Source organism: Callithrix jacchus, chromosome 15, assembly GCF_049354715.1.
Source record: "Callithrix jacchus isolate 240 chromosome 15, calJac240_pri, whole genome shotgun sequence".
In the NCBI taxonomy this organism is placed as follows: domain Eukaryota; kingdom Metazoa; phylum Chordata; class Mammalia; order Primates; family Cebidae; genus Callithrix; species Callithrix jacchus.
In genome coordinates this window covers 41,767,175-41,794,186 of record NC_133516.1, presented here as the reverse complement: position 1 = coordinate 41,794,186, position 27,012 = coordinate 41,767,175, and the positions used below count along the sequence as shown (strand labels likewise).

At 40.4% G+C, this 27,012-nt stretch overlaps 1 protein-coding gene across 44 annotated transcripts in view; it reads left to right on the top strand.

Moving 5' to 3' along the window:
• FHIT (fragile histidine triad diadenosine triphosphatase) overlaps nucleotides 1-27,012 on the top strand; it is a 1,534,178-nt gene that overhangs the window by 1,217,215 nt on the left and 289,951 nt on the right. For 31 of the 44 annotated variants that reach the window (XM_078351368.1, XM_078351371.1, XM_054246241.2 and 28 more), the window contains 2 exons: nucleotides 4,603-4,748; nucleotides 7,614-7,643. The exons of 10 other annotated variants lie outside the window; for them this stretch is intronic. In XM_078351368.1, the coding sequence (XP_078207494.1) occupies nucleotides 4,603-4,748; nucleotides 7,614-7,643 (176 nt within the window). Of the gene's footprint in view, nucleotides 1-854; nucleotides 972-4,602; nucleotides 4,749-7,613; nucleotides 7,644-15,694; nucleotides 26,991-27,012 lie in introns of those variants that run through there. 3 more of the 44 variants (XM_078351374.1, XM_078351372.1, XM_078351384.1) reach the window with 2 other exon arrangements.

Sequence of the window (27,012 nt, the reverse complement as noted above, 5' to 3'; positions counted from 1 at the left end):
GCTATTTGACCCTCCGAACCTCATGGTGAAATTTGATCCCTGACATTGGAGGTAGGGTCTGTTGGAAAGTGTTTGGGTCATGGGGGCAGATCTTTCATGAATCATTTGATGCCACCTTTGTGGTAACCAGTGAGTTTTCTTCTGCTTCGTTAGTTCCCACAAGAGCTGGTTGTTGAAAAGGGTCTGGCACCTCCCTCCTGTCTCTCTTGCCTCCTTTCTCACCATCTGATCTCTGCAGACTGTTTCCCTTTCCACTTCTCCCATGAATGGAAGCAGCTTGAGGCCTTCACCAAATGCAGATGCCAGCATCATGCTTCTTGGACAACCTTCAGAATTGTTAGCCAGATAGACCTCTTTTCTTTATAAATTAGCCAGCTTCAGCTATTCTTTCATAGCAACACAAACACAAAGTAACGCAAACACTTTCACAGTATTCCACTGATTAGAGCAAGTCTCAAGGCCAGCCCAGATTCAAGGGGAGGGGAAATAGACTGCAACTCTTGATGGAAAGAGTGGTAAAATCACAGAGCAAAAGGGTGTGTAGTATGGGAGAAATTCTTGTGCTTATGTTTGCAAATAGCAAACCACACCAGTTATGAGAAAGTCCATAATTCTCAGTATTTAGACTGTCCAACAAGCAGTAGATTCAGTGTGTCTGACAACCTGACCCAGTGATAGAGGCTACAGTATCTAAACATTCTCAGGAGTCTGGCCTATGATGGAGCCCAAGTCACCTTGAAGCAACAAGTCAGGATGAAGAAGGGCCAAAATGCCAACTTTGTGTCTTTCTTTACTACTTCCAACTCAGGCAAGCTGGTACTCTCATTTTTGATCTTCTTCCATCTCTCTGTTAGGATGAAGGCATACTCACTGCCCAGTGCTGAGGCATCCTTACAATGTGGCATTGCAAGTCTCATCAGCCTTCTTTTTCCAAGGTTATTTGTTTCTCAAGCCTGTAGCATGTTTGTACCGTATCCTTCTATTTTATGAAAACTGTGGTTCCCTTCTATGAACAGAGTGACTCTGGGGAATGCAGGGCACAGTTCTAATAAGAGGATAGGCAGAAATGGAGTCATGAATGCTCTAACAAGCATAATATCGCAGCGTTATCGTTAATAACATGAACTTTAGAATCGGACAGACTTGGGTTGAATTCTAGTTTTAATCTCATTTTGAGTGTGCTGGCCTGGCAAGCTTCTAATTTTGTATAAGAAATTGTTGCATATAATTTATCTTCAACATGAGAATTATAATAGCATTAATAGTTCATGGGTTTGTTGCAAAGATTAAGTAAGAGTGTATATGAAAATGATGGCCAGGTACAGTGGCTCATGCCTGTAATCGCAGCACTTTGGGAGGCCGAGGCAGGCAGATCACGAGGTGAGGAGATCAAGAGCATCCCAGTCAACATGGTGAAACCCCGTCTCTACCAAAAATACAAAAATTAGCTGGGTGTGGTGGCGCATACCTGTAGTCCCAGCTGCTCAGGAGGCTGAGGCAGCAGAATTGCTTGAACCTGGGAGGCAGAGGTTGCGGTGAGCCGAGATCGCACCACTGCACTCCAGCCTGGGCAACAAGAGTGAGACTCCGTCTCCAAAATAAAAAAGTGAAATGGTGATTTGGGCCAAAGAAAGAATGCTTAACAACTTTCTTTGAAGCTAACCTTAAGTTGCATGTCCATTTTCAAGGACAGATTTTGGTCTAGATGTGGAGAAATGGTTCTACTTTAAAAGGCGGAGAGCGAGATGAGATGGAAAGGTTTATATGTCACCCGGAGGCAGAATTTGATCTGGCCTGTACTGACGCCTACCAATAGCATTCATCTCTCTCTGTTGTAATGATCTGTCTCTACTGTATGACAGTTTGGGACATTAGAGTGTATACTCTTCAAGGTCAGCTACTCTGGCCTAGCGATCTTAGCATCCTAAATCTCAGCACAGACCCCAGATTAAGAGGAGACTCCAGTGTTGCGATGGATGTGTGAGTAGGTTGCCAGCCCAATCCACTGGTTGAATCACTCCCCATTTTTAAAGTTTAGTTTAAATCTCATCTGCTCTAAGAAGCTGTCTTTGGTTTTCATCTACTGTGAGAAATCTCCTGGTCAACTATACAACCTAAATTATAACTATTGACCTTCTTTTCCTTTAAAAAGTATTATTACTTAAAAAAAAAGTCTCTCCTATAGATTATAGGGAGAAGTGGTAACCAGTGTCACAAGTTTTCACACATGATGTGTACTGGATAAAGCATTTATTAAATTCTATACAGTAAGTTTAATTGAAAATTATCATACATGTTGTTTAAGAAATCTTAGCAGACGTGATAATCTCAAGCAAACAGGACCCAGAAGTAAATGTGTCCTTATAGCCTATGTATAATATGGAATTTACCCATTAACAAGGCCTACGAGGCTCCAAATTAAATTATATTGCATCTGTGATACTATTTTAAAGCAAGTGGCGTATAAACAGTGGCATTAGAATTACAAAAGCTATCTGCTGAAGTAGTTTGCTTTCCCTGAGTTGTTTTTCTAGGAGCAGCCACAAACAAGCAAAATTGACAAATAATAAGATTTTTTTATGGCATTAAAAAAAAAAAACCTTTGGGATGCCATTGATATTACTAAATTTACATTAGATACAAAAGTTGTCTGATTCATTCCACCAGTTTACACAGTAAGCCACTGTGTTAGTGAAATATCTTCCTTCCTCACGGAGTTGCTGTGTGCGGATGAAGGCTAATACGGCTCTTAGGGATATTGCTGGAAGCTTGCATGGTTGTCATCCTTGCTGTGGTTCGGTAAAGTCAGGTGTAAGGGAGAGTGGAATTTAAAGCAGGGAGGAGGATGACGGGGAAGGGTCCCTTTTAACAGAAAAAGCAACTTCCTGGGAGTGGAGGCTGGCAATCTGCTCAAAGGAAATGAAAAGGAAATTCTTCATTTCTAAATGGTTCATTGACCCATGATAATAAAGCAGGCCTGCCAAAGACAGATCATTATCTTTTTAAGTGTCAGATGCCCTGTGGGTGAAGGCCTCCCTTCTCCTGTCTTGAAAAATTAACTCTGATTTTAGAAATACTTCTTTTCCTAGTTTACCATTGACATGAATTTCCTGATTATGAGCAAAACTAATCAGTTTCCTCTTTCTTTTCCCATTTCTCTTATGGAAATTGGCTCTCACCAGCTGAGCTCAGTGTATTTCCCCTTGGGCTCTGAGTTCCACCAGTAGTGGAGTGGGGTTGATATTCTAGTGAGACTAGCAATTGCAGTATTATGGTTTTATTATGCCCCTTAGCTGCTTACCTCCAGGCAGGAGCATGCTGTCTTCAAACAAGGAGAAGAAAGAAACAGAAAAAGGTATAAGAGTTTGTTTCTCTTGTTAGTATCTAAAAACTAAACAAGCATTCATATATACATTGTGTGTGTATATTCACACATTTCATACATATATGTATAGGAACTGAAATGTTATTGATTGTGTAACCATGAATATTAATTTGCTATCAAGAAATAATCAAATTTCTATCCTTTTTTCTCTGGATGTCATTGTTTTCTGAGACCAATAATGTAAATATGTTGCCTTGTCTAAGTTGTAGAATACATTAAGAATGGTTTGTTGGGCCAGGCACGGTGGCTCAAGCCTGTAATCCTAGCACTTTGGGAGGCCGAGGTGGGTGGATCACGAGGTCAAAAGATCGAGACCATCCTGGTCAACATGGTGAAACCCCGTCTCTACTAAAAGTACAAAAAATTAGCTGGGCATGGTGGCGCGTGCCTGTAATCCCAGCTACTCAGGAGGCTGAGGCAGGAGAATTGCCTGAACCCAGGAGGCAGAGGTTGTGGTGAGCCGAGATCACGCCATTGCACTCCAGCCTGGGTAACAAGAGTGAAACTCCATCTCAAAAAAAAAAAGAATGGTTTGTTTGTATAACCAGACAGCCTCTTTCCATCGTGATTTACCTTCAAATGTCTTCTTGGATTATAAAAAAAATATCGGTCTGAGGAACCCTTGTCATAAATTCTTTAACCACATGGCACATCTCTTAGTTATAGATAATGTTGACTGTGTATTTTCAGAATGTCTACAACTCTTTTAAAAATAAAATAAACATCTACTTATGTATGCTGACTGCATAGTTCTCTTATTTCTCTAAAGAGATAATTTAAATTAAAAATTTATCACCATATTCTACCTAGAGAAACCAACTGGATATTCCAGTTCCTTCTTCAACCTAGTGCTTTTGGGTGCTGAAGAGGACATAGTTTTAGAATAGGGGTCAGGAGATAATGATCTAGAGTAGAACTTGCCTCCTGGCATAATTCTCTCTCCACACACTTGAGTGTCTCTGAACACTGATGTCCCTTTCTCTTATGAGAAATTCTTCTGTGTACCACAGCTTCTCCTTCAAAGTGTAATTACCCATGTTTGTAAGCTTTCGTTGAACTCTTTGGAGTTCAGTGGATGGTAAATATTTGTTTCTTCATTCCTTAGTCTTTGACAGTTCAGGCTCTGGTCCAAGGGGATTCATTCCTATGGGTATAAACTGCTTGGTAAGAACACTACCCAAAGCCATCAACATGGCCCTTAACAGACCTTGCTACAGATGTCCTCGTGTGTCCGCTGAGGCCAGTGGAGCGCTTCTGTGACCTGCGTCCTGATGAAGTGGCTGATTTGTTTCAGGCGACCCAGAGAGTTGGGACAGTGATTGAGAAACATTTCCATGGGACCTCTCTCACATTTTCTATGCAGGTGAGTGTACAGATTATTCAGAAATGATTTTTCTTCCTTTTCAAATCCCAGCATTGGGCTTGCTCCTCCTAACATCTTACCAGGAAGGCAGATGTGATTATTTGTATTTCATGTAGCAGCCAAAAAAGACATTACTAATGCAGGACAGCCTTACTATCCATCGGCCTCAAGGTGGACATGGAATAGTGTCCAAGATGATGTCTGAGGCTTGTTTATCAAGCAGGTGGGAGTAATGGATAAGTGATTTAATGGATATTTGGACATTCAGTCATTACAGATTGCTTGGAACTGGGACTGGAGAAACCATTTTCATTCCATGGTAAATAATTTTTGAACACTGCACGGACCAAGCCTTGCTCTAATTTCAGGTAGCGGTGATATGCCACTTAGGTTGGACCTTACCTTTTCTCTATCTTTAATTCACGCTACAGAGATTAATCACAGATTGACTGGTTGGGTGTGGCCCACTGACCAGTAAAGAGATCAGATCCCCGGTCACTGGAGACTTTTAGGCAGAGGTTGAGCTAACACTTCTCAGGTTGGGAGAAGGATGACCATGGTGAGTCCTTAGTGGAGAAGTGAGTAAATCCATAGTAACATACCATGAGCTCCTTCAGGACCTCTGTGGAAATGGCTGGGGTAACAATGCATAAAGTCCTTCATGGCTTTGAAGTTGGATGACTTTGTAATTGCTCTTTGGAAGGAAAGTCTTTTTTTTTTTGGAGAAGTCTCACTATGTTGCCCAGGCTGGAGTACAGTGATGCGTATTAGCTCATTGCAACCTCTGCCTCCCAGGTTCAGGCCATTCTCCTGCCTTAGCCTCCAGAGTGGCTGGAATTACAAGCACCCGCCACCATGCCCAGCTAATTTTTTTTGTATTTTTAGTAGAGATGGGGTTTCACCATGTTGGCCAGGCTGGTCTTGAACTCCTGACCTTGTAATCCACCTGCCTCAGCCTCCCAAAGTGCTGGGATTACAGGTGTGAGCCACTGGGCCTGAACAAAGGAAACTCTATCAAAATGTGAGGACTCTGTACTCAGTCTGTGTGTTAAACTGAATGTTTGCCATTCTTCCTCCCCTCCCCAGCTCTCTACCATAGAGCGTCAAAGAGACTAGATAAAGAAAGCCAGTGTGCTCAGGTTATAAAAGCTCTGACTAAAAGTGCTCATTTTCTTCTCAAATAGATTTTTTTTTTTTTTTTTGCTGCCTTGTCTGTGTTAAGAGTAGCCAACTTCCCCCAAATGCCTTGTATGTGTGTGTGTTGTGTGTCATACCATTTGAGTCACCTTTAGGCAGGTAGTTTAGCCCAGAGTGGGTTAATCAAGCTTATGTTACAAACTGTGTTTCTCTAGAGACCAAATTAAGACAGTGAATGAAAACTCTGTCAGTGTTTAGTGAGATACAAGATAAAATCACATTTATAAGGAAATGGTCATTGCTGGTTATGAAACATGTTTCACTACAAAGTTAATTCCATAAATGTAAGAGCTGACTTGTGATATCACCTAGATTACTTTCGTATATGCAATGTGGTCAAACTTGTTTTTTTTTTTTAACTATAACCTACAGTAAGATATATATTCCCTGATACGCATATATGAAATATATGCATATATCTATATTGATAAAGGAAATCAGAGTTTCACAAAACAATGTTTACTCATGTGCAGTCTAATAGTTTTTATTCTATTAAGATCTGATTTCTGGTTGGATGTGGTGGCTCATACCTGTAATCCCAGCACTTTAGGAGGCCAAGGCTGGCAGATCCTTCGAGCTCAGGAGTTTGAGATTAGCCTGGGCAACATGGCAAAACCCTGTCCCTACAAAAAATACAAAAATTAGCTGGACGTGGTGGTGCATGCCTGTAGTCCCAGCTACTTGGGAGACTGAGGCAGAAGAATCACTTGAGTCCAGGAGGTCAAGGCTGCAGTGAGCCACCATCATGCCATCACACTCTAACCTGGCCAACTGAGTTAGACTCTATCTCAAAAATAAAATAAAATAAAATCTGATTTGTTTTGTTTATAATGCTGATTGCAACCCACTAAGCTGACTTAATGACCCACGAATGGGTTGTGACTCTAAGTTTGAAAATCCCTGATATCCACAGTTCTGCTTAATCGTTGCCACAGCAGGGCAGGAGTTCTCACCCCATTAGTTAGGCTCGTAGAGGTAGACAGACCTGGCTAAAGCTGCAGAGGCCAAATTCTGTTTCGGAATTTCTGACTGTGGAGCCATTGCCTGTTTTGCCATCTCAGCCAGCTGAGTATCTGCTTTTGTTTTGTATTGTGGCTGGTGACTAGGTGAGTTTGCTCATTTTCAGCTAAGCTTCAGAAGCAGAGAGGGAACTAGGTTAGGAAAAGGGTCCAACTAGAATGAACACTACCATTTGTCTTCGCCAAGGTCAGAATAGCCAGAGAGGACGCTTCCCATATGAAATACCCCATATTCTTGCTTAATGGCTTATGTTCATAGCAGATTTCCTGAGTAGAAGCTTAAAGTAATCAGGCATTAATTAGACCACATCTAAAGATAACCAAAAGGTGTGATACTTCACCTCCCCAAACATTTTCAGCCTTCCCTTAATGCAATTAAAACCATAGCCAAGAGCAAAGAGCATGAAAAGTAGCAAGGAGTTGGCTTGCTGGAGAATTTATATCATTTTTATACATAACTTCTCACTTACTCTCAGGCGGAAATGGAGAACTGTCTAGTCCCACACATTTGAAGTCGATGGTCCCCATGGGAATACTATAAATTAACACACAATGAAATTGCATCTAAATTATTAATGGGTGATATTTCTGAATAAAGGAGATAACATCTATCTATTCTCACCTCTGTTGGTTTTTTTCCTACTTCTAGGATGGCCCCGAAGCCGGACAGACTGTGAAGGTGAGTGCTTATTATGTGCATACAAATTAATAAGGGGCGATTATGAGCACTAATAAAAAATCACAACGAGTCATTTGCAGCACGTTGCTGTTTCATTATGCTATCTTGGAGGTCAGAGAGACCCTCAGTGTTAGAGCCATAAATCCTGACATCTGTGCCAAACAATATGTTTCCCATTAGTTTACAAGACATTTACCTTTAGTAGTAAAATTACTATAGTGCAAATGCTAAAACAGAAACTAAATCAAGGAGTCCAGAAACAGATGTCAAAGGAGTTCATGTGAGGGAGTCTCTAGGAAATAGTATCTGAATTTCATGTGGATTTTGTGGCCCCGTGTTAAACCTGGGGTGTCTTTGACACACATTCTTTTTTTTTTTTTTTTTTGAGACGGAGTTTCGCTCTTGTTACCCAGGCGGGAGTGCAATGACGCAATCTTGGCTCACTACAACCTCCGCCTCCTGGGTTCAGGCAATTCTCCTGCCTCAGCCTCCTGAGTAGCTGGGATTACAGACACGCGCCGCCATGCCCAGCTAATTTTTTGTATTTTTAGTAGAGATGGGGTTTCACCATGTTGACCAGGATGGTCTGGATCTCTTGACCTCGTGATCCACCCTCCTTGGCCTCCCAAAGTGCTGGGATTACAGGCTTGAGCCACCACGCCCAGCCACGTTGGCTTCTTTACACAGTCTTGCTTTTGCTTCCTTGTTTTTGAGATTGTTCTTGAGTGATGGGATAACCACAGCAGTAGCATCAAGGTGCCTCCCTTCCTTCCTGTCTTTGTGCTTCTCTCCATTCTCCTTCTCTTCACCCCCCACACCTACTCTTTTCCTCCCTGTATACTTAATACCAAAGTTCAAACCTAATGGAGTCAGTGGAGCTCAAAGATGGGTTTTTAAGTGTGCTAGGAGAAGAAAGGACGATTTATTAGGATAGTCTCTGTTTCTGTAGTAAAAATAAAATAATAAAATCCTGGCTGATTCAGAAGCTGGATTTCAGCTCTTTTCATGCAAATGCAAATTCCTATGCAGGTAGCTGCTGTACCTAAGTCAAAGAAAAGGCTCTATTGTTGGTGCTAGAAGTCAGAAGCAAGTCAGGGTGGGATGTTAATGTTATACATTGTTGAAGTAAAGTTTAATGGTGCTAAGACTAGCTGTGAGTGGATAAGGGGTTGCCCGCACAAACAATGCCAAGTAAATGTTAAGTTCTCTTTTGATCTTGCTTCACTTTTGACTTTAACACAGCTATTCTGGGACTTTTAAAATAGAATCTCTGGGCAGTACCTCTAAGGAATGAAAGTTATGTAGGGACTGCCACCCTATGGGCCACCAAATTCCTTATCATAAAAAAGGGCTGGCCTCCCAATTGCTCTAGACACAGGGTGTGGTGATAGAAAAAGAGACTTTCAGCTTTCCTGTGGGCCACTGTCTCACCCTCATGTGAGGCTCTAAATATACAGATGCAAAGAAAGGATTTAATACCTGTGGCTTCTTTTTGAAATCAGTTCTTGAAATGCAAAACATGAATGTTTAAACTTGCTTCCCAGGTTTTTTTAAAACTCAGGGTTCACATATAAATTCTGACTCTACCGGATTAGTTAGATGCACTATGCAATATCTATTTGCTGGAATTCCTTCAGCCATTGAAAGTGATACTGTAGAGGCATAGCTAGTGACATGGGAGAGTGCACAATCTGTATTAAGTGGAATGCACAGAATGATAATAGGTACATAATAAGCATAGCTAAAACTTATATGAATAAATAGGTTATATGATCTCAATTTTCATTTAGCCAGTCTAAAGGGGGACGGAAAATATTTGCTGTACAACAGGCTCTGAATAGAAGTAGAATGTAGATTATTGGTTGCTAGGGACAGGGACTGGGACAAGGAGGGAATGGGGAATGATTCCTAATGGGTACAGGTTTGTTTTTTTTTTTTAAGAAAGAAAGAAAGAGAAACAGAAGGGGGGAGAGAGAACAGGAGTCTTGCTCTATTGCCCAGGCTGGAATGCAATCTAAAAATAGATATTAAAAACCTCTTTTATGCTGATAATTGTGCTTAACAGCAGAGACAGGAAGGAATAAGGGAAGAAAATAAGAAACAGCCAACCAATATTTCATTTAAGTCTGTGAAATGCTATGCAATTGCTGAAGTGATTTACTTCCAATTATGTGGTCACTTTGAAAACAGCTGTAATGTGATACTGAGAAAAATGTATGTTCTGTGGACCTGGGGTGAAGAATTCTAAAAATATTCACTGAGTTTACTTGTTCCAGGTCTGAGTTCTAATCATAGATGTCCCTGTTAATTTTCTATCTCATTGATCCGTCAAATATTAACAATGTGGTGTCAAAGTCTCCCTCTGTTATTGTGCGGGAGTCCAAGTCTCTTTATAAGTCATTAAGAACTTGTCTTATGTATCTGGGTGCTCCTATATTGGGTGCGTATATATTTATAATCATTGACTCCTGTTGTTGCATTGATCCTTTTGCCATTATGTAATGTCCTTCTTTGTTTCTTTTAGTCTTTGTTACCATTAAAGTCTATTTTGTCAGAGACAAAAGTTACAACTCTTGTTTTTTTTGTTTTTTTTTTTTTTTTGAGACAGAGTTTCGCTCTTGTTACCCAGGCTGGAGTGCAATGGCGCAATCTCGGCTCACCGCGACCTCCACCTCCTGGGTTCAGGCAATTCTCCTGCCTCAGCCTCCCGAGTCGCTGGGATTACAGGCACGTGCCACCATGCCCAGCTAATTTTTTGTATCTTTAGTAGAGACGGGGTTTCACCATGTTAACCAGGATGGTCTCGATCTCTTGACCTCGTGATCCACCCTCCTCGGCCTCCCAAAGTGCTGGGATTACAGGCTTGAGCCACCGTGCCCGGCCCCAACTCCTGTTTTTTTTTTTCTCTCCATTTGATTGGTGAGTCTTCCTCCAGTCCGTTGTTTTGAGTCCTTGTGTGTCCTTGCTTATGAGATGGATCTGGATACAGCATACCAATGGGTTTTGACTTTTTATTCAATTTGCCTGTCTGTGTCTTTGGGGCATTTAATCCATTTAAATTTAGGATTAATATTGATATTTGTGAGTTTAATATTGTCATTTAATGCTATCTGGCTATTTTGCCCATGAGTTGATATAGATTCTTCATTATGGAGATACTCTTTACCTTTTGGTAAGTTTTTGGGATGACTGATACTGGTTGTTCCTTTCTATGTGTAATGCTTCTTTCAGAAGCTCTTGTAAAGCAAGCCCGGTGGTGATAAAATCTCTGAGTGCTTGCTTGTTAGCAAAAAATTTTATTTTTCCTTCATTTATGAAGCTTAGTTTGGCTGGATATGAGATTCTGGGTTGAAAATTATTTTCTTTGAGGATATTGACTATTGATCCCCACTCTCTTCTAGTTTGTAGGGTTTCTGCTGAGAGATCTGCTGTGAGTCTGACAGTCTTTCCTTTGTGGGTAACCTGACCTTTCTCTCTAGCTGCCCTTAGAATTTTCTCCTTTATTTCAACCCTGGTGAATCTAACGATTATATGTCTTGGGGTTGCTCTACTTGAGGAATATCTTTGTGGTGTTCTCTGTATTACCTGGAGTTGAGTATTGTCCTGCCTTACTAGGTTGGGAAAGTTTTCCTGAATAATATCCTGAAGAATATTTTCCAGCTTGGATTCATTCTCTTCATGACATTCAGGTACACCTATCAAAGGTAAATTAGGTCTTTTCACATAGTCCCATATTTCTTGGAGACTTTGACAAGTTTCTTTTAGGGTAATGAAAACGTTGTGGACTTAGTGGTGATGTTTGTGTAACATTGTGAATATAATAAAGTCACTGAATTGTACACTTAAAAAGGATGAATTGGGGCTGGATGTGGTGGCTTACATCTGTAATCCCAGCATTTCGGGAGGCCAAGGCAGGCAGATCACGAGGTCAGGAGATCGAGACCAACCTGGCTAACACAGTGAAACCCCATCTCTACTAAAAATACAAAAAATTAGCTGGGCGTTGTGGTGCACGCCTGTAGTCCCAGCTACTCTGGAGGCTGAGGCAGGAGAATCGCTTCAACCCAGGAGGCAGAGGTTGCACCAAGCTGAGATGGCACCATTGCACTCTAGCCTGGTGACAGTGAGACTCTGTCTCAAAAGAAAGGGTGAATTTTATGATATTTGAATTATCTCTTGACTAAAAATAATCAACACACACAAAGAACAAACAAGCATTAAATCTAGCTGGACTGATAACCATGGCTGTAGACTGTGTAACTCCCACAGTAATTACTTTTTGAGGTCCCAATTATCTGGCCTAAATTTGTGATGTTTTTGTTAGCTTTGATGGTGATGCTGACGGACTGATTCTTAACATACCATTCTTACATACGCGTTGTTGAATATGCGTATTATTATCACCACCAGGATTATTTAGCTTGTTTATTTTTTAAAAACAATTCTGTTTTTTAACTCAGCAGATTATGTTGTCTTGCACATCTTTCAATTGTTTAACCTGATCACAGAAGTCCCCTGATGTGAATGAATGGGGCTGTCTAGAATCATTTGTAGAATATGGTGGTTAAAAGTAAAACCACCACACACACACACACACACACACACACACACACACACACAAAATCCCAGTGAACAATGAAGGTTCCAAAAGTGTTCTTTTAGATGAAGTATCCATATCTAAAGTCACATCTGTTTTTCAAAATGTGATCTTTCTATCACCTGCATGAAAATTAATTTTGTTATCACTTAACAACAACAAGAAGTTGATTCTCAGTTCTTATTCTAAATCTCCTTAGTTAGAATAATTGTGGTTGGGGACTGGGAATCTTCATTATTAACAAGCACATCCCATGAGAGATATTTACCAGCCTCAGTATCATATGATGATAAAATAGTAAGTGGCAATGGCCCCATAGTTATGACCCCTGGAAGCTGGTCTTGCAGTAGCCAGCCCCTCTAGGGGACAAAGCAGCATCTTTAATATTCTTCTGTCCAGTTGTGAGAACTGCAATTCAAGACTCTGAGCATTTCATATTTTGAAATTCACAGTTGCACATTTTAAGGCAGCATTTGACAACCTGCCATGGAAAGCACAGTGACTGTTTCTCTTCATCTTTGCCTCTGTGTCTCATTCTTGATATTCTGCCTGATCCCTGGGTCCTCAACCATTTTTGTCTCATGCTGAGTGGTAATAGCAATAAGCCCAGTAATGGTCTTTTCCCCTGAAGCAACTGTTGTTATTGTTAATGAAGGTGCACCACTGAGCTAGCCTCTTGAACATGATACCACTATAGGGTTTTTTGTTTCAGGGGCTTTATATTCTGCTCTGCACAGAACAAGGGTGGCCGCGTTTAGTCAGTAAGGCACTTGTAGTCAGGAAAGGGAAATATTGAAGTAAAAAAGTGACCTCTTATTTCACAATTGATTATTAACTCTCCCTTTTTGGGTTTAAATGTAGTAGAACCCTGCCATCCACAAGGTGATTATTGCAGCAATTTGATGTCCTGCAGGCTTGAGAAACCATCTTTTTCTTTCATCTTCAACCATACGGATCCAGACAGCCTCCCTGACCCTTCTTCTGAAGTAGCTCTCCTAAAGCCCATATTCTCCATCCTGGTGCATGATTTGATTTCTCTCAAGGCATTCTTCATTGTCTTTTATTTGTTTGGTTATGCACCTGTACCTCTGTCTTTTCTCTAGTTCTTTGAGAAAATAAGCTTTGTGAGGACTTGGATTTAATCATTGTTTATGATAGGTCTCAGGGCACACTATCCCCGAATATGCTAGCTCTGCATACTGAGTATTTTAAGGTGAAGGAAACTGAGAAAAGTACAGAAGCAGGAAAATCACTCTCTGACCTTCTTCCATTTGTCTTCCCTCAAGTGCACCATAAAAGAAGTCTCTGACATACTTCCCCTGCAAATGGGTCGTAAGGCCCTCATTCCAGAGGAATTCTGCCCTATGCTCACATGCCAAGAAGAATCTGAACACATGGGCCTTGCCAAGTTTTCCCCAATTCGTTATCATCAAGTCATACTCTTTATCTTCCAATCATCCTTCTGCATAACTGTCCGTAAAAATGCACAGTTTTGTCTCCTGTTTCTTTGGGTCTTTATTTCAGAAGGCTCCCATGGCACATAAAACTTATATTAAATACATTTGTTAGGCTTTTCTCTTGTTCATCTGTATTGTGTTGCAGGGGTCTGAGCCATGAACCTGGCAATGGATAAGGAAAAGATACAGCTTTTTCTCTCCTGTATTTCCTATGGCTTTTATGTGTGGGGAAGAGAGTAAAGATGATAATGGAACTTTGCTTGTTGCTGGTTGGAATGAATCTTGTAAGTTTCAAACTTTAGTTAACAGATACTAGAAGATGATGTGTATGTATATTCCAGCATGCGGTCAGGGTACTCCTGGAATCTCTATCAGAAGTCTCCAATATTCCAGGTTTCACTAAAGTAGACCAAAATTTCCATGAATCAAGTTCGCAAATCATGTTCTGTAATGTAATTCCATCTAACCAAACCATTAGGCAATATTCATTCCTTTAGAAGGGATGCTGCTTAATGAGTTTAATGTAAGCTAACTTTTAGAATAGTGAGTATGTACATCTTTGGGTGGGATGGTGTTTTAGGTATATTAAAGAGAGATTTATGCCAGGCAGGTAATCTGGAATCTCATAAGAACTATTTATAGATTACGCTTGGTTACACTCTTCTATGTTTATGGGACTTGAATCTTCTACTTAGAAATGGAATTTTATAGTATTAATGCTGTGGGAAGTAGCTGTTAATAACTGTTGAGATACTGAAAATTACTTTTTAGGTTGCTGCAGAAGAATAAGATAATTCTTTATAGAAGTATAACTCAAAAATCGAATAAGATAAAAAGGAAGCTCTTCTGTTCACTGATAAGTTTCTGTGGTTCTAGAACAAATTTTCCACCTGAACATTTGGTAATCTTTCAGATTCATGAAAACTGTGCCATTTTGTCTCTTAATTAAGTCAGTAGTTGACGTGCTTTAGCATCGGTCAGAGGTTCTTTTAGGAATATCAGCTCTACTAACTTCCTAACTATGCACCTTTGGATCAGCCTTGTAGCCTCTCTGAACATCTATTTCCTTGTTTTTTGAATGTCGAAACCATATCTATTGTATTGAGTGATGGTGGAGAAAAACTGACATATTCGTATTTGGTGGGTGGTACATGCAACAGCCGTCAACTAAGATTTGAACATGGGTATGGAATCTGACCAGTTCAACCTAGTTCAAATCCCGGCTCTGCCACATCACGACCCTGGGACCTCGTGCATGTTGCTTAACTTTAATCTCAACCTCAGTTTCTCATCTATAAAATAAATTGTGACTAGGCTTTAAGGGGATGTAACTAATAGTGAGATGGTTTATGGTCCTGCCAAATTCACTTAATTATTATACACTGAATTCTCTTGCTATGAATGACTGCCTTTCAGTTAAATTATTGAGAAAACATTCCTCTGACTATATAACTTGTGTGATCTGAATATCTTATTTGAACTTTTTATAAAAATGACCCTTGAAAATTCAGAAGTCTGCCTTATTAATTGGGGGAAAAAGTACTGGCCTTCTCTGTCTGAACATTTTTAGCCTGTGGTATATGTGAAGGTGATAATGAGTAAGTCAGGGTTATAAATTGATAAGAGTACTTCACAGTTACCTAAAGAAATTAGTTATAGGGTAGAAACCTGCCTGCCCCCGCTGTGCTGACTCAGTAGTTCTGATGTGGGGCCAAGGACTCTGTCCTAACAGACACTGCAAGTGATTCTGATGCACACTTCAGTTTCCTGAAGCTGCTTTCCTGAAGGAGTGATAAGAAGTAGTTATAGGGGAATCTCCACAGAGCCACTGCTCTCAACTCAAACCAATTTCTGGGAAAGATTTGGTGTGCACCGAGGAAGAAAGCTGTATCTTGAGGATGAAAATGATTTTCTTTTACTGTTACTGACTATTCACATTTGGAAAGAAATTTCAAGAGAGGTATAATTTGCCAAAGGACTTTTGTTTTTTTTTTGAGATGGTGTTTCACTCCTGTGAAACTGGAGTACAATGGCATGATCTCATGATCAGACTGGAGTGCAATGGCGTGATCTCACGATCAGACTGGAGTGCAATGGCGTGATCTCACGATCAGACTGGAGTGCAATGGCGTGATCTCACGATCAGACTGGAGTGCAATGGCGTGATCTCACGATCAGACTGGAGTGCAATGGCGTGATCTCACGATCAGACTGGAGTACAACGGCGTGATCTTGGCTCACCATCACCTCCATCTCCTGGATTCAAGTGGTTTTCCTGTCTCAGCCTCCCGAATAGCTGGGATTACAGGCATGTGCCAACAAACCTGGCTAATTTTTGTATTTTTAGTAGAGTTGAGGTTTCTCCATGTTGGTCAGACTGGTCTCAAACTCCTGACCACAGGTGATCCACCCACCTCAGCCTCCCAAAGTGCTGAGATTACAGGCATGAGCCACTGTGACTGGCCAAGCCTTTGATCCTTTGATTATAGTCATGGTGAATGGTGCCTTGACTATGTTTATATCTAATGCATGTATTTACTGCCTGAAGAATTAGTATCTTCAGGATGCTGTAGCTTTTATCTCATAGAATTGCCTTACAATTTTAATCTCTGCACTCAGAATGAATCCAATTTGACTGGGTTGGTAGACCAAAAACAACTGCAGTGCTTAGGGGATGGGTTTGGGTGTACATGTGGGAGTGGATGCCTTTGAGAAGTGTTGAGGTTCCATGCCCTTTCCCTCTGGCATGTAAATGTCTCTGACTTCCCCCCGCTCCCCTTCCTGATAATTTGAGGCAAAACCCTCAGTCCACAGCTCTCTAAGCAGGAGAAGCAGCTGGGGACCTGCCTGTCTTCTTTGGGAAACTTCCTCTCTCCTACTAAACCCTCAAGCCCTTTCCTAAGGAGATATCAAATCCTTGAGTTTTTCATTTCTAGTTTATTAACTTCGATTTGCATGATGCCATTTGGATCAAAGCACTGAAAGAAAAATTAACCAAGTCCCCTAGTATTTTCACGTTCTTACTTTTACTCTGTTCATTCAAACTCACAGGCAACTAAAGTGAATGGGATGAGAGAGATCCTGAAGCAGGGATGAAGGTGAGAAGAAAATGTGGGAAGTAAAAGCACAGGGATAAAGAGGGGAGACTCTGGGGTCAGACTACCTGGTTTCAAACGCAGAGCTGCCACCTACCAGGTGTGTGGCCCTTGGGCCATTTAATCTTTCTGAGCCCCCACATTCATTCATAAATTTAGAAAATGGAGGTCTTAAGGGTATCCTGTCTCCTGGGAATGTTGTGAGGACCAAATGGATGAATGCATGTAAATCCCTGTAAAATAGTGCCTGGCACATAGTAAGGTCTCAGTACATGTTCACCATTAGTTTTATCATTCTTACTTCAGTCCTCACGCCTGCAAAAGTAGGCATTAATGTTTTACACTTAGGGAAACTGAGGTTTGAAGAAGTAAAGTCACATACTGTAAAAGCACAGTTGACAGTGGAATTGGGATTCACAGCACAGCATATCCAAAATTCCACGTCTTCATTATATCCTACGACCGGGCTGCTCCTAAAAATACTTTATATCCTATAATCACAGTGGAAACTGTTGAAGCACAGGTTTTGTAAATATTTTGTCACCCTCAACACAGAGTAATCTGTATTATTTTTCTCTGCTTGGAATAGTGTTGGTTTCCATCTAAAAATAACCAGAGGACAATCCCTGTTTAACTTTATTACACAGGTGAAGTTTAATTAACCTAAATGCTGCTTTATTGCTGTATGTCAATTTATAGCAGAATTATATGCTTTTAGTGTTTAATTTTTCATTAACACTACCAAACAAATCCCCTCAGTAATTAGAGGCCCTGACATACAGCAAAGTGGATATTTGGCTGTTGAATTTATTTTGATATTTGTAATGCCAACATGTGGCACATGTAGTAGGGACATTCAGTGTTTTGTAGGATTCAGTAAACTGTCTTTTATCGCCGAGGCTCAGAGCCTGTGATTTCTACTTAATCACTGTGAAGCCAGGCATCCTATGAAAGGAAAGTGTTTTGCAGACCCTGAAATCCCACCTAAATGTAAGGCGTCATTATTCAGTCAGCTTCTTACCTTTGTTGATGTAGTAAGGCCAGTTACTCACTGTTGTCATTTTCCTGTAGGATACTAGTGATCAATAACTAATCATTGGGGAGCTACTACCCTCCCTCACCATTTTGCTATGTGTGTTTCGAGCCTAAGAAATCGTATGTAAAATTCTCTAACTCCATGAAATCTTCTCATTCTAATTTCAAAGTTTTAAACTTGTGACATTTAAATTATTGCCTGGCCGAACTGTCATTTCTGTAAAATAAATGCAGCCCAATTCATCATATGACAAAGATTCAGTGCTTTTGATTAAATATTAGTGGCCAATTCAACCTCAGTCGATGAGCCATTTGTTTTATTTTTTGAGACAGAATGTTGCTCTATCGTCTAGGCTTAAGTGCCGTGGTGAGATCTCGGCTTATTGCAACCTCTGCCTCCTGGGTTCAGACAATCCTCCCACCTTAGCCTCTGAGAAACTGAGACTACAGACTTGAGCCACCATACCTAGCTAATTTTTGTATTTTTTAGATATGGGAGTTCATTATGTTGGCCAGGCTGGTCTCGAACTCCTGATATCAAGTGATCCTCCCACCTTGGCCTCTTAAAGTGCTCCAGAACCATTTGTTTTAGACTACATCCTTAAATACAGAATGGGGAATGAAAGTCCATATAATAATGTGTGCCTTGATTGAAATTGGGCCTTATAGCTGAAACACATTCAAATGTTACAAACTTTTGAGTAGGAGTTATTAACAGCAAGGAATAATAAAATATAAGAACAGGTTGCTAATAGGCTGCCATATACATTTATAAACATGTAGATCTTTATATGGCTTAGAAGGGAAGACACAGATCGCGTTCTTACCACCTCTGGGTGGAGATAGTGAGGGAAGCAGCCCAATGTGGGATGTGAATTGTACCGGGGGGTTCAGCTTTACAATATCTTATTGTTAAATTGGGTAATGTGTACATGGTTGTGGATTCTATTTACGTTTTAAAGTGCATTTTAAAAGAAAAATGAAGGCCCTCATTTGAAGAACTTTCCATTAAGAAATGACTATTATAATTAATTCTCTTTGCTTTATTATCTTTAACATATAAGTAGTTCTTATAGTCCTCCTGTTTTCAGATCTCTGAGGATGGGGCCCATGAAGTATATTTCTGAAAGGTCCACAGTTGATTCTGATGGTTACCCAGAAAGATCAACTGCGAAATCATTTATTTATTTTTGTAAATATATTTTGATTCTTGGTCTAGATGACCTGGACTTGATTCTTCCGTGATATTCATCTCAAATTACTCAGTCCCCTTTAGGGGCTCCTCTTTACCCTTTTTGCCAAAGTCATTAATAAAGTAATTCTCAAGACACAAAAAGCAGCTGGAAAAGTAAGGGTTTCATGGCTGAGCCAGGGTCAGATGGAAACCAGCTTAATGAGTAATAGACAAGGCAACCTGCAGAGCCACAGACATGGAAGAATTAGAATAATGACCTTCCTGAGGACATTTGAGTGAAAAATGTTGAGATCGTGAGACTCTGTAATGGCCCTCAGGCCAAACATGGTGAGGAATCCTTTCCCTCCTTCTAAGTCAATTATGTTAGTGTTGGGAAAGGGTCATTTTGAAATTTTAATTTCACATGCCATGAGGCATCCATCCTGTATTGTCTAATAGATCCCTTCTCCAAAGAAGACTCTTGTCCATCAGAATCAGGGAAATTGAGACATACATCTTTGGAAGCCTATCAATCAGATTAATCCTAAATCTCAGGAGACAAGGGTAAAACACACACACACACACACACACACACACACACACACACACACAATGGTTTGAAATCCTAAGCTCATTCAACATAAAGATAATATTATTGGATTCCCATAATAAAAACTTCTATTTCTTTCTCTGGTAGTTTATTCTTTTAAATAAATTTTCCTTGTTCCCGATGTTACATGAAAAATGAAGATGGAATTCTTTAAGATGCTGACCTTGCCTAGAGTGGTTGAGAAGAATAAACAACATTGAGCGAACAAAGTGAACACACCAAATACTCGTCTTCTTCGTGGTGGAATTCATTTCCCCTAATGTTCACATTCAAGTCTCCCACTCTGGGGTCCATATATCAGTACCTCTTCCCCCAGCAAAATATTTTCTTATCATGCTTTCTATCCTGGTTCCCTAACAAACAGCCCAACAGGGGCTTTTATTTGCGTTTCAGTTCGTCTGTTGGTTGTAAATGGTATAAATTCCCAGATGTAATCAGGTTCTGGCAGTGTAAGTTTGATGAAACTGTTCGGCCATGGAAGGAATAAATGTGATTCCAAGCTTTGCTCCACTATCAGATGACCATCGATGAATCTCACTCTTGAGGAAGAAACTCAGAGCATAGGATAATTCAAGAGAATCCCAGAGGGGCAAGTGACCTTGAAAGTCATCTAGTATCATCTGCTACTTGACAGTTACTCATCCCTGTAGCATTTAAGTCTGTCTTTCATCTTCCTCTATACCTGGAAACTCAGGGCACTCTGAGGTAGCTGCTTCTAGTTCTGAACCGCTCTTATCTGGATTTCCTCACTACCAAAGGTAGTCTGGTCCTCCTCCTCATGTTCATCTCTCTTGCATTCATTCATTAATTTATTCTTCTGTTACCTACTATGTGCCAGATACTGTCACAGACCCTGAGAAACTAAGAATAATGAGACGTAGTCCTTGTTTTTAAGGACAGACTTTGAAATGGACACCATAATGGAGCAAGGCTGATAAAGTTGTAGCAGTTCTATAGTTTATATTAATGTATTTATTACCCCAATATGTGTTTACTGAGTACCTACTATGTGCCAGGCGCTCCCAGGCCCTGGGATAAAGTGGAAGGCAAGACAGCCAAGGAACAACTCCCAGCATATTGTCTTCTTTCCCCTACGTGAAAGGGAACAAATAAAATATTGCAGATTTGGGGTAATATTAGAAAGACTAAAACAAGGTGTTGTGAAATGGAATGACACGGTAGAAGGGGAATGGGGCAGTGTGGCTACTTTAGATGGGTTGGTCATGAAAGGCCCACTGAAGAGATGACCTATAAACCAAGAACTGGGAATGACAGGGGCCCAGACAGGTGAAGAGCTGGCGAAGAGAGAACATTCTGGGCAGAGGAAATGGCCGTGGGAATAAGCTTGGCACGTTCTACGAAATGGTTGGAGACCAAATGGCAGGAATTTAGTGTAGAGAGAGTGGCAGCAGGAGAGAAGTGTGAAAAGGTGAGTAGGGAGCCGTTACAAAGGGACTAATGCTGTGGTAAGAAACTGTAATTCAACTTTTAATGTATTTGGTGTTTTGATGATATTCAGAGTATATTTCAGGGCAGAGGGTATTTCACATGTGCTTATGATAGGTCCCTTAGATTGACTGGGTTTTTTAGTGTCTAAGCCTACTTTTCTAGACTTGAAGAATTTTCTGTCATGTCTATCTTGGGCACTGTGGTTGTCCCTCCAACATTCTTTCTACCCTCCCTCTTTATTTAGTAGCAACAAACTTAGGAAAGTTTTCAACTTATCTTTAGCTCCAGGTGCAGACCTTGTTTGGTGCAAGCCAGGAGTTGGCAGACTTCTTTTATGAAAGGCCAGATAGTAAACATTTTAGGCTCTCAGGGCTAGATGGTCTTTGTCATAATTATATCACTGATTTGGCAGCACAAAAGCAGCCATAGAATATATGAAAAATAATTGTCAGAAATGAACATGGATGTATTCCAATAAAACTTTATTTATCTACTTTGGGAGGCCGAGGCGGGTGGATCACGAGGTCATGAGATTGAGACCATCCTGGTCAACAAGGTGAAACCCCGTCTCTACTAAAAATACAAAAATTAGCTGGGCATGGTGGCACGTGCCTGTAATCCCAGCTACTCAGGAGGCTGAGGCAGGAGAATTGCCTGAACCCAGGAGGCAGAGGTTGCGGTGAGCCGAGATCGCACCATTGCACTCCAGTCTGGGTAACAAGAGCGAAACTCCGTCTCAAAATAAAAAAACAAAAAATCAAACTTTATTTATCAAAGCAGATTGTGGGCCCAATTTGGCCTGGGGGCCATAATTTGCCCAGCTTGGTTTAAGTCGGTTGTCTCTGCCACAGTAATGGCTTTCATTAATCCCTTCCTAAGCTATTTAGAGTGTAGGATTCCTTTGGCTTTAGGAGTCCTACACTGAAAAGGATTGGAGTCCCATCATCATGGAGCACTTAGATGCATTGGTTGTGGATAGGCTGTTTTCTCCTCTACAGCTTATGAACAAGAAAGCTGGTAACTGACAGCTTCTAGCAGCCATTGTATAATTTCTAGGGCAGCCTGCCTGAGAATGAAACAGATGCTGAGGCTGGAGTGTCAGAGACAGAAAGAAGCTGGACACTAGGTGACATCATTGGAATGTTGAATTAACCAGACTCGAAGCCTGCATTACTTCTGGACTTTAAATCAGGTGATCCAGCCAGGCATGGTGGCTCACGCCTGTAATTCCAGCCCTTTGGCAGGCCAAGGCGGGTGGGTTACCTTAGGTCAGGAGTTTGAGACAAGCCTGCCTGACATGGTGAAACCATGTCTCTACTAAAAATACAAAAATTAGCCAGGCGTGGTGACCCATACCTGTAATTCCAGCTACTTAGGAGGCTGAGACACAAGAATCGCTTGAACCTGAGAGGTGGCAGAGGTTGCAGTGAGCTGAGATTGTGCCACTGGACTCCAGCAAGGGTGATAGAGTGAAACTCTGTCTCAAAAAAGAAATTAGGTGATCCGATAAAGTCTTCTATTGTTTAAGCCAGTTGGAGTTGAAATTTTTGCTACTTCCAGCAGAAGACATGTTCAAGTAGATCATCTACTCTAAAATATCCAATTATTGTTGTTTCTTAATATGCTTAACTGGCAGTTTGAGTAAACAATTTCTAAAGTGCCTCTGCATATCTGCAATACTCATCACATGCCAGTGGGAATCTTTGAGTGAAAGTCTGTGAATCAATGGCCCTAGAAGAGCTTAACTTCCAATAGGCTCCCTCTGGTGCATGACCACACAGTAATTCCATTAACTTTAATGATGGTGGTGCTGCACAAAATGGGCCCTGTTAGTCTATTCTCTCCTTTCTTTTCAGCATTAAATCTTATCCTGCAGCTAGTTTTTCAGGGTAAAGTATGTGTACCGAGGCCATTCATTTCTTGCCCTTTATTAAAATATGTAGGGCTCTCTCTCCCAGGGAGAGAGTTCTAAGTGAGTACATTAAAAATAAATCCACTGTCCCATTTGTCGACTGTGAGAAAACCCCAGAGTCAGGGACATCAATGGATTATTATTGATTGTTGCAAGATCCAATAAAATCATAAATATGGCTCAAAACAATTACTGTGGCCACATTAGCAAATTATCAAATCCATAGCTTGCTTTGGAGCCTGGCCTCAGAGATTTAAATAAAGTGCCGGAGGGAGGCAAGTTGTATTTTAGGAATGTGACAACCAGGGCTGAGATAGAGAAATTTATGATTTAATTTGCTGTGCAATCTAATTGCAAATAACTATTAGATCTCTAAAAAGTGGACTTTGATTAGGTTTAGGTGGCAGAAATAAACTGGAAATATGGGTCAGTTTATACTTCTCTGAGAGTCTGTAGGGAAAGGGAAAGGAAGGTATTCATTGTAAGGAATGACTTTCTCAGGTGACCTTCCACCCTTCCTTCTATGTCCTTATTTCCTGTGTTGGAATAATTGGGTTATACCTGAGACTGGCTGGCTCTTTCCAGAGAACCGCTTTTTACTTTCTTCACTAAGTGTCAATTTCCCCCCATTTAGAAATAAATCAATTCAAAATGAAATTACCCAGAGCATTCATTTTTCACCATCTAGTAAATGAATCTCTCTAAAGAACATGAGGTCCTCCCTTTTTGGTTCAGGCTTAATAAAATCCTTCTTTTCAGTGGAAGTGGTACAGAACTAGTGTCTCTGCCTTTTCTGGGCTTTTCCTCTCTGGTGGCTTCCTAAGCAATATGTGCTCCATAAACTGTGTATTGGCACGTTCACAGACCCCTGTGCATGTTTTGTGAAGATCTAACCTGAAGTTGGGCTGCCTGGTTTAAATTTCTAATCCGGAGCAGGTTGGAAAAAAGCCTCCCATGGCACTGCATCATCCATTAGCCACTGTAGCCGTTCGTCTGAGGCTCTGGCCTCAGCTGCACTCTGATGACAAGCACACCGGTGGCTAGATTTTCAGGAATGAATTGGCTCATCTTTCAACTCACTTTAGGAAAATAGGAAAGCAATTTGCACAAAGATAAAGGAGATTTCATAGTGATCTGTGTAGAACTGGCTAACAGATTTCTACAGGCAGTCAGCGAAAGCATGAAAACCCAGCTGAGAAATGATAAATCACTGCTAACTGTCCTAATTATCCCTTGATACTCTGTGTTGAAACCTGACTAAATTTTGCTGAAACTAACAAATAGGGAAGCAATTTAAGGTTTAATAAATTATACATAATAGAAATGCTTTAAAAAATAGAAAGATAGGCACAGCAGAAGGGCTTATATTTATCACTGCACTGTCTCCTGAGCCTAAAAAAAAGGTGGGGGCAGAGAGGGGGGATGTTAGATAAATTGTAATTTTAATTGCAAACCTAATTGATTATACTCAGCATGTTCATTAGGTCAAGGAAGACTATAAGTCAGCTCCCAAGGTCATTACATTAATAGAGTAAGCATGTAATTTGTGATAAGTTGATTTGTGAATATCACATTCTTCTCTGTAAACAGAACAACCAACATTCGTTTTTACGGTTCACACAGTGACTATGTTGACTGTGTATTTTAGGACAATCATCTTGAACTAACCCATCTTTTGGTTTTATTATTATAGCTTTAGTGCTTTTAATGTATAAATGCATTTCAAATTCCTCCAGCAACGACTAACATTTTGCCAGCTGTCTTATTCCATTGTTGAATAACCCCAGCTAGAATAGTTTGCTTTTTCATTTCCTTTCTTTCTTGCTATGATTGTGAACCAACAGTTTGCTTCTCTGAAATCTTTGCCCTGTGGTCCTCTTTCAGACTTCTCCGGCAATTCGGATTGATTCTCTGTTTCTTCTTCTACCTAGAAACTTCGTAGAAGTTGAAAGACAATGTATTATTCTCCTCTCAAAGAATCATCTATGCCTTTGACTGTGTACATGGCATGATTTTTACCCCTTTCCTAAACTGGTTCCTCCAATCTCGGGGTTCTTCATTTGGTGACTGTTCTATTTTAAACGTGTTGACTAGAATCACATGAGGGTATCCAGATGGTGTAGGAACCAGTGTTTATTGCAGTGTTTAGAATATCATAGGCTCTCAATAAATGCTTTTTGAACATGAGCATGGTTTCACCAAGTATAGAGCCTCAGGCCTGGACATTCTCATTGCAGATGAAGTGTGTAGAAAATGAAATGGTCAGAAGGATCTTGTTTGTAGGTACTGTCATAATGAGGATTTTGTTGGTTCTTTCTCACATTTTGAAGAGTAGTGACTCCGGTGAGTGATACAGGGGTTCTGTCATTTCACTATCCTCAGGACCATCTGGTCAGCAATAGAATGGCTTCTCAATCTCATTGTGGACAAATGCTAGCAATGGGATGAATTCAAAATTACTATTCTTCATTAAGTGGTGATCTATGCGGGTGCTTTCCATACCTACGGTGTTTGACTGACTATTCTCACATCTAATACCCACCAGGCTTTCATGCTAATCATTTTTCTTTCAATAGGCATACAAAGGGCATCTGGAGCCCTTTGGACTCTTTGGGGATGAGAATTAGAAGCATAACTTTAATTAAAAGCGGCTAACTCATTAAACTCTGTGGGCTGGGAGGATCATAGAATCTTTAAAGTATTTGAAAGCTGTGGACTTTTTCCATGGGAAAATTCACATGTACACAAAATGTTGCCTTTCATTTCAGGGGCCTCCTATCCTCCGAGGCCTACCCATGGACTGCTAGGCTGAATTTACCTGACTTGTTATCTTCCAACTGAATATTCAGAGGAAGGTTATATTCTTAGCCTATAGGGTGGATCTCAAGGCAGGTGACAAAAAGCCACATTGTACCCATATTTGCAAAATGTCTCTCTTGTTCATAGGAAATGCATGCTTTAAGTATTCAAATATGACTCTGTCCACTGTTGGCTATTTGCATTTGTTTCCTTGGCTACAAAATTGGAATAATAATACCCCCTGCTGTTAGGATTTTGTGAGTATTAAATACGAGCATGAAAATGGGAAGGTCTCTGCAGAGTGCTTAGCACACACTGTTTTTATTTGCCAGTTTTGTTTTGTTTTTTGAGAACCTACCACATGCCCACTTCAATTTTTGTGATGAAAACAGTGGGCGAAGCCAGTGTCATTCTTTCCCTCAAAAAGAGCATCATCTCGCTCTCTTCTTCATTGTCTATAGTAGATTTGTTCTCGCCCCTGTGTAAAGGAAAGGCTGATTAGAGAGTCCAAGGAAAACCTTGGAGAAGAGTTAAAATGGATTTCAGTTTAGTGTCAGTCTCCCTTTTAATGGGCCCAGACTTACTAATGTTGAGCAGGTTGCTTTCCTAAGCCATCTAAGCAAGTGAGTCAAAGGAAACGGAATGTGCCGAGTTGGCTCTTTATATTGAAGACTGAGGCCTACCAGGTGCTATGTGCAGTTTGGGATGAGGGGAGAAGAAGATTCCCTCCAGATACACAGTTTTTATGCAGAGCATGGTGCCTAAGAGGTGTTTTCACCATCAAGGAGCATTATATTACTTTATATCTTGCATCATGGATTTTTTTAAGTGAATAATAGCATAATTAAAAAAAATTACTATCATAGCTGAAATAGAACGTTACTCTGGTGTTAAGTTTACATAGCAGAAAGTGAGGATTTTCTTAACTTCTGAAGACCAGATGTGATGATAAACCAAGCTCTCAGTTCCCAAGAACTCATTCCAATTAGATGTTGAAGTTTAACTACCTCCTCAAGAGACTAAGTTTGATCTTAAGTTAAAGACACTTAAGAGGTGAAAGCTAGGAGTTGGGATTAGAGGGTTAACTTTAGAGTTAAGAAAGGTGAATCTTTTAGATTCAAGGGAGCTAAGTTGGAAATAGAATTGAATTTGAAGTTAACTTTTTAATTCGATAAGGTTTTGTTCTGATATATTTTTTTCTAAATGCCTACATCAGGATTTCCTTTGTAATTTCCTGTTGC